This window comes from Aethalodelphis obliquidens, unplaced genomic scaffold, assembly GCF_003676395.1.
Source record: "Aethalodelphis obliquidens isolate GAN/ISIS:26980383/991018 unplaced genomic scaffold, ASM367639v1 scaffold1, whole genome shotgun sequence".
Taxonomy (NCBI): Eukaryota; Metazoa; Chordata; class Mammalia; order Artiodactyla; family Delphinidae; genus Aethalodelphis; species Aethalodelphis obliquidens.
In genome coordinates, this window is record NW_020837945.1 from 108,242,248 (window position 1) to 108,255,989 (window position 13,742).

General features: G+C 37.7%; 1 protein-coding gene across 3 annotated transcripts in view; it reads right to left on the reverse strand.

Moving 5' to 3' along the window:
* GMPS (guanosine monophosphate synthase) overlaps positions 1-13,742 on the reverse strand; it is a 114,644-nt gene that overhangs the window by 36,645 nt on the left and 64,257 nt on the right. For all 3 annotated transcript variants that reach the window (XM_027113539.1, XM_027113548.1, XM_027113556.1), the window contains 3 exons: positions 12,619-12,722; positions 679-872; positions 120-285 (listed from right to left, as the gene is read on the reverse strand). In XM_027113539.1, the coding sequence (XP_026969340.1) occupies positions 120-285; positions 679-872; positions 12,619-12,722 (464 nt within the window). The remainder of the gene's footprint in view (positions 1-119; positions 286-678; positions 873-12,618; positions 12,723-13,742) is intronic.

Here is a 13,742-nt window from a genome sequence, read left to right on the forward strand (position 1 = left end):
TCAACCATAAGCTTAGTGGGAAAACTGTACTTAGTTAAGGCAGTGTGCTCACTTAATCATACGCTAGATTTGATTAAACAAGTTCTGACATGTAAATTAACTCTTGTGGAGTTCAATACCTTTGACTTGAATTCCAAGCTTTTTGAGGGCCTCTTCAACAGACTGACTTTCTCGTTTTCTCATAAAGCCATTATCAATGTGCACAGCAATGACTTGCTCTTGGTTCAAAGCACGATTCAACAAAGCTGTACAAACTGTTGAGTCTACTCCACCACTGAGCAAAACCTACAGGGTGAAATGAAAAGTCAAACTGAGTAGAATAAGGAAAAAGAAGCTAAGTTATCAGCTTAAATCACTACCTAAAAACACTGTTTGGGGAATTCCCTGGCGGTCCAGTGGTAAGGACTCCATGCTTACTGCCAAGGACCCAGGTTCAATCCCTGGTCGGGGAACTAAAATTCCACAAGCTGTGCAGCACAGCCAAAAAAAGCAAAACAAAAACAAAAACCACTGTCTGTACAAAAGGTATGTATGGTAACTGAAAGAACACACTGAAACAGTGCAACTCAAAAGCACATGATCACCCAGTCAAAATTTAAGGGCTATGCTGAGTAAGCCAACTCTGAGTTCTAATATCACTGACATAAATTTATAGACTTTCAAATATAAATTGCTTACCAAAACTTTTGATGTGCCGACTCTCTCTTTGATCTCTCGAATGCACTCAAGTTCTCTGTTCTGCACAGTGAAGGTCCCACTGCACCCAGCGATGTCGAAGAGGAAATTTTTCAGTATTACTTTCCCATTTTCTGTAAGGCCAACTTCAGGGTGGAACTGGGCTCCATATAATTTTTTAGATTCATTTGCTATACCTTTATAGGGAAAATAATCATAAATTAAAATTTTCTCCTATTGAACAGACTCAACCAGAACCCACAGTAATTCCTCACAATTTCTTCCTCCATAAACGTGGAAACTGATACAAATTAGTGGATTTTTAGCTATGGGGAAAAAAATACAAATAAAAACTACATTGCCATGGTACAGCTTTATAAAGGTCTTTCCTTATACAGCAATTAATGAACTACATGACCTTGAAATAAGTCCTACAGAGATAATTCACAGTACCCTCAGTTCTCTACCTAGGTTACTGCAATTGTCTTATCTATTTAATGCAGTGATAACTCGATTTTAGATCTCAGTCCCATATGCCTTCACATGCAATGTGCAGGTACCAATTTTCTATATTAGAAAATCCTCATACATTAAACCTATCAGAATATTCTAAGTGTTTCTTTCTTGGGTACTATTAACCAAATATAACTTCACTGACTTGATTAATGTGTTTCTGACACTTTATCATCTATAAAGCAGCAGATATTAGGCTAAATGTTTTACATAGACATGTACTACTCCGTATCTATGGCTCTGAGATATTATTCCAGGGTTTCAACATCTGACAATCAGTGTTATATACCACATAAACAAAATGAGGGATAAAAATAATATGGTCATCTCAATAGATACAGAAAAAGCAAAAGATAAAATTCAACATCATACATGATAAAAACTCTCAACAAACTGGTAGAGAAGGAACGTACCTCAACATAATAAAGGCCATATACAACAAGTCCACAATTAACATACTCAGTGGTGAAAAGCTTTTCCTCTAAGATCAGGAACAAAACAAGAATTCAACAAAGTATTGGACATCCTAGCCAGACCAGTCAGGCTAGAAGAAAGAGATAAAATCATCCAAATTGAAAATGAAGAAGTAAAACTGTCTCTATTTGCAGATGCCACAACACTGTCTCTAGGAAACCCTAGAGATTCTAACAAAATGCTGTTAGAACTAATAAATTATTTCAGCAAGCTTGCAGAAAAGAAAACCAACCTACAGAAATCAATTGTGTGTGTACTAACAACAAACTGTCAGCAGGAAAAATTAAGAAAACATTGCCATCAACAAAATCAAAAAGAATAAAACACTTAGGAATAAATTTAACCAAAAAGGTCAAAGATCTGTACACTGAACATTGTAAGACCTTGATGAAAGAAACTGAGGAAGGAACAAATAAAAAGATATTTCATGTTCATGGATTAGAAGAATTACTACTATTAAAATGTCAATTCTCACCAAAGTAATCTACAGATTCAATTCAATCTCTATCAAAAGTGGCAAAGTATAAAAGTGGTGACCTAGGGACTGGGGGACGAGGGGAATAGGGAGAGGCTGGTTAAAGAGTACAAATTCTTGGGTTTAAGATGAATAAGGTCTGAGGATCTAATGTATAATATGGTGACTATAGCTGATAGCAAATTTCAGTGATCCAATACAGTGTTAAGAGAGTAGAAATTAAATGTTCTCACCAAAAAAAAGTAAATACAGTTGACCCTTGAACAATGCAAGGCTTAGGGTTACCTACCCTTTGTGCAGTCAAAAATCTGCATATAACTTTACAGTCAGCCCTCTGGATCTGCAATTCCACATCCACAGTTTCAACCAACCACACATCACATAGTACTGAAGGAAATATTTAGCAAAAAAAAATCCACGTATTAGTTGACCCACACAGTTCAAAACTGTCTTTTTCAAGGATCAACTGTATGTGAGCCGATGGATGGGTTAATTAACTCAGTGGGGAAAAATCCTTTCACAATGTATATAAAATCATCACATTGTACCCTTTAAATATTTTACAGTTTTGTCAAATATACCTCAATAAAGCTGGAAAACTTAAATTTTAAAGAAAGTTGGGAGAAAAAAACCCACCAACCTAAAATTCTGTGTCCTGAGAAACTACCCTTCAAAAATGCAAGAAAAATAAAAAACTTTCTCAAATGAACAAAACTTGAGGCCATTTGTTGCCAGGAGACTACCTTGCAAGAAATATTAAAAGAAGTTCTTTAGGAAGATTGGTTCAAGATGGTGGAGCAGGGCTTCCCTGGTGGCGCAGTGGTTGAGAGTCCGCCTGCCGATGCAGGGGATGTGGGTTCGTGCCCCCGTCCGGGAAGACCCCACATGCCGCGGAGCTGCTGGCCCCATGAGCCATGGGCGCTGAGCCTGCGCGTCCAGAGCCTGTGCTCTGCAACGGGAGAGGTCACAACAGTGAGAGGCCCGCGTACCGCAAAAACAAAACAAAACAAAAAAAACACAAAACAAACAAACAAAAAAGATGGTGGAGCAGAAGGATGTGCACTCACTCCCTCTTGCAAGAGCACTGGAATCACAACTAACTGCTGAACAATAATTGACAGGAAGACACTGGAGCTCATCAAATAAGATACCCCACATCCAAAGAAAAAGGAGAAGCCACAGTGAGACGGTAGGAGAGGCGCAATCACAATAAAATCAAATCCCATAACTGCAAGGTGGGTGACTCACAAACTGGAGAACAATTACACCACCGAAGTCCACCCACTGGAGTGAAGGTTCTGAGCCCCACCTCAGGCTTCCCAACCTGGGGGTATGGCAATGGGAGGAGGAATTCCTAGAGAATCAGACTTTGAAGGCTAGCGTGATTTGACTGCAGGACTTTGACAGGACTGGAAGAAACAAGAGACTCCACTCTTGGAGGGCACACACTAAGTAGTGTGCACGTCGGGACCCAGGGGAAGGAGCAGTGACCCACAGGAGACTGAACCAGACCTACCTCCTAGTGTTGGAAGGTCTCCTGCAGAGGTGGGGGGTGGCTGTGGCTCACTACAGGCACAAGGACACTGACAACAGAAGCTCTGGGAAGTATTCCTTGGCTTGAGCCCTCCCAGAGTCTGCCATTAGCCCCACCAAAGAGCCACGTAGGCTCCAGTGCTCGGTCAACTCAGGCCAAAAAACCAACAGGGAGGGAACTCAGCCCCACTCATCAGCAGACAAGCAGATTACAGTTTTACTGAGCTATGCCCACCAGAGCAATACAGAGCTCTACCCACCACCAGTGCATCCCATCAGGAAGCTTGCACAAGACACTTAGACAGCCTCATCCACCAAAGGGCAGACAGCATAAGCAAGAAGATTTACAATTCTGCAGCCTGTGGAAGGAAAACCACATTCACAGAAAGATAGATTGGATGAAAAGGCAAATAACTTTGTACCAGATGAAGGAACAACATAAAACCCCAGAAAAACAACTAAATGGAGACAGGCAACCTTCCAGAAGAGGAATTCAGAATAATGATAGTGAAGATGATCTAGGACCTCGGAAAATGAATGGAGGCAAAGATCGAGAAGATTCAAAAATGTTTAACTAAGACCTAGAAGAATTAAAGAACAAACACCTAGAAGAATTAAAGAACAAAGAAACAGATATGAACAATACAATAACTGAAATGAAAAATACACGAGAAGGAAACAACAGCAGAATAACTGAGGTCGAAGAACGGATAAGTGACCTGGAAGACAGAATGGTGGAATTCACTGCCACAGAACAGAATAAAGGAAAAAGAATGAAAAGAAATGAAGACAGCCTAAGAGACCTCTGGAACAACATTAAACACAACAACATTTGCATTACAGGGGTCCCAGAAGGAGAACAGAGAGAGAAAGGACCCAAGAAAATATCTGAAGAGATTATACTTGAAAACTTCCCTAACATGGGAAAGGAAATAGCCATCCAAATCCAGGAAGAGCACAGAGTCCCAGGCAGGATAAACCCAAGGAGAAACAAGCCAACAAACATAATCAATTTGAGAAAAATTAAAGACAAAGAAAAATTATTGAAAGCAACAAGGGAAAAACAACAAAGAACATACAAGGGAACTCCCATAAGGTTAAGAGCTGATTTCTCAGCAGTAACTCTACAAGCCAGAAGGGAGTGGCAGGACATGTTTAAAGTGATGAAAGGGAAGAACCTACAATCAAGATTACTCTAGCCAGCAAGGATCTCATTCAGATTCAACAGAGAAATCAAAAGCTTTACAGACAAGCAAAAGCTAAGAGAATTCAGCACCACCAAACCAGCTCTACAACAAATGCTAAAAGAAGTTTCTCTAAGTGGGAAACATAAGAGAAGAAAAGGACCTACAAAAACAAACCCAAAACAATTAAGAAAATGTTAATAGGAACATACATATCGATAATTACCTTAAATGTGAATGGATTAAATGCTCCAACCAAAAGACACAGGCTCGCTGAACGGATACAAGAGCAAGACCCATATATATACTGTCTACAAGAGACTCACATCAGACCTACAGACACATACAGACTGAAAGTGAGGAGATGGAAAAAGATATTCCATGCAAATGGAAATCAAAAGAAAGCAGGAGTAGCAATACTTGTATCACATAAAACAAACTTTAAAATAAAGAATGTTACAAGAGACAAGGAAGGATGATCAAGGGGGGATCAATCCAAGAAGAAAATATAACCATTATAAATCTATAGGCATCCAACATAGTAGCACCCCAATACGTAAGGTAACTGCTAACAGCTATAAAAGAAGAAATCCACAGTAACACAATAGTGGGGGACTTTAACAACTCACTTACACGAATAGACGTATCATACAGACAGAAAATTAATAAGGAAACACAAGCTTTAAATGACACAATAGACAAGATAGAGTTAATTGATATTTATAGGACATTCTATCCAAAAACAGCAGATTACACTTTCTTCTCATTTGCACATGGAACATTCTCCAGGATATTCACATCTTGGGTCACAAATTGAGCCTTGGTAAATTTAAGAAAATTGAAATCATATCAACATCTTTTCCAAGCACAATGCTATGAGAGTAGAAATGAATTACAGGGGAAAAAAACCCCATAATAAACACAAACATGTGGAGACTAAACAATAAGTTACTAAATAACCAAGAGATCACTTAAGAAATCAAAGAGGAAATACAAAAATACCTAGAGACAAGTGACAACGAAAACACAATGATCCAAAACCTATGGGATGCAGCAAAAGCAGTGCTAAGAGGGAAGTTTATAGCAATACAATCCTACCTCAAGAAACAAGAAAAATCTCAAATAAACAATCTAACCTTACACCTAAAGGAACTAGAGAAAGAAGAACAAACAAAACCCAAAGTTCGTAGAAGGAAAGAAATCATAAAGATCAGAGTATAAATAAATGAAATAGAAACAAAGAAAACAATAGCAAGATCAGTAAAACTAAAAGCTGGTTCTTTAAGAAGATAAACAAAGTTGATAAACCATTGGCCAGACTCATCAAGAAAAAGAGGGAGAGGACTCAAATCAATAAAATTAGAAATGAAAACGGAGAAGTTACAACAGTCACCGCAGAAATACAAAGCATCCTAAAATTCTACTACAAGCAATTCCATACCAATAAAATGGACAACCTGGAAGAAATGGATATAACCTTCCAAGACTGAACCAGGAAGAAATAGAAAATATGAACAGACCAATCACAAGTAATGAAATTGAAACTGTGATTAAAAATCTTCCAGCAAAGAAGAGTCCAGGTCCAGATGGCTTCACAGGTGAATCCTATCAAACATTTAGAGAAGAGCTAACACCTATCCTTCTCAAAGTCTTCCAAAAAATTGCAGAGGAAGGAACAATCCCAAACTCATTCTATGAGGCCACCATCACCCTAATACCAAAACCAGACAAAGATACTACAAAAAAAGAAAATTACAGACCAATATCAATGATGAATACTGATGCAAAAATCCTCAACAAAATACTAGCAAACAGAATCCAACAACACATTAAAAGGATAATACACCCATGATCAAGTGGGATTTATCCCAGGGATGCAAGGATTCTTCAATATATGCATATCAATCAATGTGATACACCATATTAACAAACTGAAGAATAAAAACCATATGATCATTTCAATAGATGCAGAAAAAGCTTTTGACAAAATTCAACACCCATATATGATAAAAACTCTCCAGAAAGTGGGCATAGAGGGAACCTACCTCAACATAATAAAAGCCATATATGACAAACCCACAGCAAACATCATTTTCAATGGTGAAAAAATGAAAGCATTTCCTCTAAGATCAGGAACACGAGGATATCCACTCTCGCCACTATTATTCGACATAGTTTTGGAAGTCCTAGCCGTGGCAATCAGAGAAGAAAAAGAAATAAAAGGAATACAAATTGGAAAAGAAGAAGTAAAACTGCCACTGTTTGCAAATAACAAACTATACATAGAGAATCCTAGAGATGACAGCAGAAAACTAGTAGAGCTAATGAATGAATCTGGTAAAGTTGCAGGATGCAAAATTAATACACAGAAATCTCTTGCATTCCTACAAACTAACAACAAAAGATCAGAAAGAGAAATTAAGGAAACAATCCCATTCACCACTGCAACAAATAGAATAAAATACCTAGGAATAACCGTGCCTAAGGAGTTAAAAGACCTGTACTCTGAAAACTATAAGACACTGATGAAAGAAATCAAAGATGACACAAACACATGCAGAGATATACCATGTTCTTGGTATGGAAGAATCAATATTGTGAAAAGGACTGTACTACCCAAGGCAATCTACAGGTTCAATGCAATTCCTATCAAATTACCAGTGGCATTTTTTACAGAACTAGAACAATAGAACTTAAAATTCGGAGACACAAAAGACCCCAAATAGCCAAAGCAGTCTTGAGGGAAAAAAACGGAGCTGGAGAATCACAATCCCTGACTTCAGACTATACTACAAAGCTACAGTAATCAAGACAATATGGTACTGGCACAAAAACAGAAATGTAGATCAGTGGAACAGGATAGAAAACCCAGGGATAAACCCACGCATATATGGTCATCACCTTATCTTTGATAAACGAGGCCAGAACATACAACGGAGAAAAGACAGCCTCTTCAATAAGTGGTGCTGGGAAAAGAGGACAGCTACATGTAAAAGAATGTAATTAGGGCTTCCCTGGTGGCGCAGTGGTTGAGAGTCCGCCTGCCGATGCAGGGGACATGGGTTCGTGCCCCGTTCCGGGAAGATCTCACATGCCGCAGAGTGGCTAAGCCTGTGAGCCATGGCCGCTGAGCCTGTGCGTCCGGAGCCTGTGCTCCACAATGGGAGAGGCCACAACAGTGAGAGGCCCGCATATCAGGGAAAAAAAAAAGAAAAAAAGAATGAAATTAGAACACTCCCTAACTCCACAGACAAAAATAAACTCAAAATGGATTAGAGACCTAAATGTAAGACCAGACACTATAAAACTCTTAGAGGAAAACATAAGAAGAACACTGTTTGACATAAATCACAGCAATGACTTTTTTGACCCACCTCCTAGAGTAATGGAAATAAAAACAAAAATAAACAAATGGGACCTAATGAAACTTAAAAGCTTTTGCACAACAAAGGAAACTATAAACAAGACAAAAAGACAATCTTCAGAATGGGAGAAAATATTTGCAAATGAATCAATGGACAAAGGATTAATCTCCAAAATATATAAATAGCTCATGCAGCTCAATAGTAAAAAAAAACAAACAACCCAATTAAAAAATGGGCAGAAGACCTAAATAGACATTTCTCCAAAGAAGACATGCAGATGGCCAAGAGGCTCATGAAAAGCTGCTCAACACCACTAATTATTAGAGAAATGCAAATCAAAACTACAATGAGGTGTCACCTCACACCAGTTAGAATGGGCATCATCAGAAAATTTACAAACAGCAAATGGTGGAGAGGGTGTGGAGATAAGGGATCCCTCTTGCACTGTTGGTGGGAATGTAAACTGATACAGCCACTATGGAGAACAGTATGGAGGTTCCTTAAAAAACTAAAAATAGAACTACTGTATGACCCAGCAATCCCACTACTGGCCACATACCCAGAGAAAACCATAATTCAAAAAGACACATGCACCCCAATGTTCATTGCAGCACTATTTACAATAGCCAGGTCAAGGAAGCAACCTAAATGCCCATCAACAGATGAATGGATAAAGAAGATGTGGTACATATATACAATGGAACACTCAGCCATAAAAAGGAATGAAATTGGGTCATTTGTAGAGATGTGGATGGATGTATAGACTGTCATACAGAGTGAAGTCAGAAAGAGAAAAACAAGTATTGTATAATAATGCATATATGTGCAACTTAGAAAAATGGTACCAAGGAATTGGTTTGCACGGCAGAAATAAAGACACAGATGTGGGCTTCCCTGGTGGCGCAGTGGTTGGGAGTCCGCCTGCCGGTGCAGGGGACGTGGGTTCGTGCCCCGGTCCGGGAGGGTCCCATGTGCCGCGGAGCAGCTGGGCCCGTGAGTCATGGCTGCTGGGCCTGCGTGTCCGGAGCCTGTGCTCCGTGGCGGTGAGAGGCCCGCGTACCGCAAAACAAACAAACAAACAAAAAAAAACATTAAAAAAGACACAGATGTGGAGAACCAACGTATTGACACCAAGGGGGGAAAGTGGTGGTGGGGGGGATGAATTGGGAGATTGGGATTGACATGTATACACTAATATGCATAAAATAGATAACTAATAAGAACCTGCTGTATAAAAAAAATAAACAAAATAAAATTCAAAAACAAAGTTCTTTAGAGAGAAGGAAAATGATAAAGATCAGAAACTTGGATCTACATAAAAAAGAGCATCAGAGCAGGAGTAAAGGTAAAATTAAAATTTTCTTCTTCCTAATTGATGTAATAGATAACTGTATTCAGAATAATAGCAACAGTGATACAATTACATATGCTTACAGATAGATATGCTTATTCATGCTTACTTATAAGTGAAATGAACTGACAGCAATGTACAAGGGATGAGAGGAAAGAATTAGGTTTATTTTGTTATTATAAGGTACACTACTTGTGAAGTGGTACAGTGTTATTTCAAAGAGAATTTGGGTTAGTTGTAAATGTATATTGTAAAATCTAAGGCAACTTTTTCTTAAAAAAGTAAAAAAAAGAAATAGAACTGATATGCAGAAAAGAGAAAATGGGATCACATAAAATGCTCAATTAAAACCACAAAAGGCAGAAAAAGAACAGAAGATAAAAATATGAACAAAGAACAAGGACAACAAATAAACAGTAACAGATATGGTAGATATTAATCCAACACTATCAATAATCACTTTAAACTCCAATAGTCTAAATGCATCAATAAAAGACAGAGGTTGTCATAGCGGATCAAGAAGAAAACCTAACTATATATGTTGTCTACGAGAAATCCACTTTAAAGACACAGATCAAAAGTATATGGATGGAGAATGATATATTATGATAACACTAATTATAAGATAGCATGAGTAGATACATTAATGTCAAACAGAGCAGACTTCAGCCAAGAAAAGTTATCAGGGTTAAAGAGGAGCATATATATAATGATAAAGGGGTTCATTCCTAAAGAAGACATAATAATCCTTAATGTGTATGCACCTAACAGGAAAGCATCAAAATAGATGAGGCAAAAACTGATATAATTATAGGGAGAAATACATGAATCAACTACTGTAGTTAAGATACTTCAACATCCTTCTGTCAGAAATAGAGCCGATTACTGTAATCCATCACATCAATAGGCTAAAGAAGAAAAATTACATGATCATATCAATAGATGCAGAAAAAGCATATGAAATATATCCAAATGCCCATTCATGATTAAAACTCTCAGGAGACTAGAAATAGAGGGGGACATCAATTTGATAAAGACTATCTTCTACAGCCTACAGCTAAGATCATACCTAACCATGAGAAACTCAAAACTTTCCCACTAAGATCAGGAACAAAGTAAGGATGTTCCCTCTCACCATTGCTTTTCAACATCATAATAAAATCCTAGCTAATGCCATAGGACAAGAAAAGGAAATAGAACTAATAAATGATTACAACAAAGTTGCCAGATACAAGGTTAACACACAAGAGTTCATTGCCTTCCCATATACTAGCAATGAACAAGTGGAATTTAAATTAAAAATACAATACAATTAACATTAGCACGTCCCCCCCCCCAAATGAAATACTTTGGTGTAAATCTAACAAAATATGTACAAGATCTATATGAGAACCCAATCACTCCTAAGCACTTCTACCTCTACCACCCGGTTCCTTAGTCTCCTTTCCTGATTACTACCATAGATTTCTGGCTGGTCTCTGCTTCTACATTTAATGGTCTCTTTTCTCCTCACTGTAGCCAGGGTAATCCTGAAATCAGATTGTGTCTCTCTCTCCTTTGTTCAAAACTCCATCTCACTATGAGTAAAGCCAACATTTTCACAGTGGCCTCAAAAGTCCTGGTGTTCTGGTTCCCAACAACCTCTCTGACCTCATCTTCTACCACACACTCCACACTTACTCTGCTGTAACCATGTGGCTTCCTTGCTGTTCCTTAAACAAGGTCCCATCCCAGGAACTCTGTACTGCTATTTACTCTTTCCCTAAATATCCAAAAGGGTCAGCACTTACTTCCTCCATGTCTCATATCATCTAATAGGAACACCATCTCCATCTCTGAATACCCTATCTAAAACAGTAACAGTCCTAACCACACATTCCACAACACTCTTCTCTTCTATTTATTTTTTCAGTACATTTAAACATGACCAACACCCGACTTATTTTGTATTTATCTGTGTTCTGTCTGTCCCACCTCTCCCCCATCTCCGCCCTCACCAACTATAACATTAAACAGAGGTTTTGTCCATTCTGTTCACTGGCACCTAGAACTGTGCCCGGCACATGTGGGTACTCAGATATTTGTTGAATGAATTAAAATACATAAGCTCATCTACCACTATTGATCTCATATACGAAATAAAAACCCGTCAATATAAAAACCATTCCTGATAATTCCTATGCTAATACATTAATCTGTTAAGTAACTGCAGGTAGAATACTCAATTCAATTTATCCATTACGAATTTTTTTTTCAACTTTTTAGGTGTAGCATATCAAACAAGAACTTTATTGATAACCCCACTTTTTGCTTTTGCAGATATCCAGGATTACCGGTGATTATTTACATTACAATTATTCAAGTAAGCAAGTAAAAGAAAAAAAAAAATCACAAATTACCAGAAAATTAACTCCTCTTCCTCAAAAAAACAGAGAACAAAAAATGGTTTAGAGCATGCGCTGGCAAACTTCCTACAAAGGGTTAGACAGTATAAGCTTTAAGCTTGGTGGGACACATACATATAGTCCCTGTTGTTTATTATAACCCTTTAATAATGTAAAAATCATTCTTAGTTTCTAAACGTACAAAAACAGGCTACAGGCTGGATGTGACCCACAGGTAATAGTCTGCCAACCCTAGTTCAGAGAAATGCCCTGAATGCTTAGTCTGATGTTTTATAGCATCCAAGATACATGCCTATATACACCTAAGAAAAGCATAAAAAAAGGACAATTATGAATACAGCATGCTGGAGAGGTAAATAGTTCTCAAATTTTTCCTGAGTTGTAATAGCTGTATTTTATATCTGGAAAACATATTAGAATAAATATTTTTAAAAGTATTTCAGAGCAAACTAGTAAGTGACTTCTAGATAATCCTTCTAATATTAAATACCCTTCATAAATTAATGGTTGACCCTATGACATTTACAATATCTTTAAAAAAATAAGAAACATCAAAAACAGTACCTCATACAGAAACATATGCTTACAGCCTTCTCAGATAAATTTTTTACAATGAAATCTGCAAAAGTTTTAGAATTTTTACCTGCCACAATATTCCCAGAACGTGCCACAACCTTGAATCCATCGGCTACTTTGTCTACACTATCTCCATGGGTAAGCAAAACAATTTCTTCCTTCTGAAGGCCCCTAATAAAAAATAAAATACACAAATAGCTTAATTATTAGACATGATTAATGGATTCTTTGCTTTATTTTTTTCTAGCTTTATTGAGACATAATAACATATATAACATTATGTTAAGTTTAAGGTGTACAATGTGATGATTTCATATACATATATATTGTGAAATGATTACTACAGTAAAAGTTAGTTAACATATCCACCACCTCACACAGTTACCATTTTCTGTGTGTGGTGAGAGCATTTAAGATCCACTCTCAGGCTTCCCTGGTGGCGCAGTGGTTGAGAGTCCACCTGCCGGTGCAGGGAGCATGGGTTTGTGCCCCGGTCTGGGAAGATCCCACATGCCGCGGAGCGGCTGGGCCCGTGAGCCATGGCTGCTGAGCCTGCATGTCCGGAGCCTGTGCTCCGCAACGGGAGAGGCCACAGCAGTGAGACGCCGGCGTACAGCAAAAAAAAAAAAAAAAAAAGATCCACTCTCTTAGTGACTTTCAAATATACAATACGGTGTTGTTAACTGTAGTCATCATGCTGTACATAAGATTCCTAGAACTTATTCATCTTATAATTGGTAGTTTTTTGCTTTAGAAATACTAGCTTCTTCTGTGTGTAAATCAAGAAAAGAGAGAAAGTATGTGACAGTGCAACACTGCTAGAATTTAAACTTATTCTGTCCATTATAAAGCAAATAACAATAATAAATTTCAAAAAAAGACAATCCATAAAAATTGAAAACTGAAACAATATATAACGTTATTTTTTTTAACTTTTTATATTATGTTGAAGTATAGTTGATTAACAATGTTGTGTTAGTTTCAGGTGTACAACAAAGTGATTCAGTTATACATATACATGTATCTATTCTTTTTCAAATTCTTTTCCCAATTAGGTTGTTACATAATATTGAGCAGAGCTCCCTGTGCTATGCAGTAGGTCCTTGTTGGTTATCCATTTTAAATACAGCAGGTGTACATGTCAGTCCCACACGCCCTGACTCTCCCCACCCCCAGGCCATCCCCCCACCA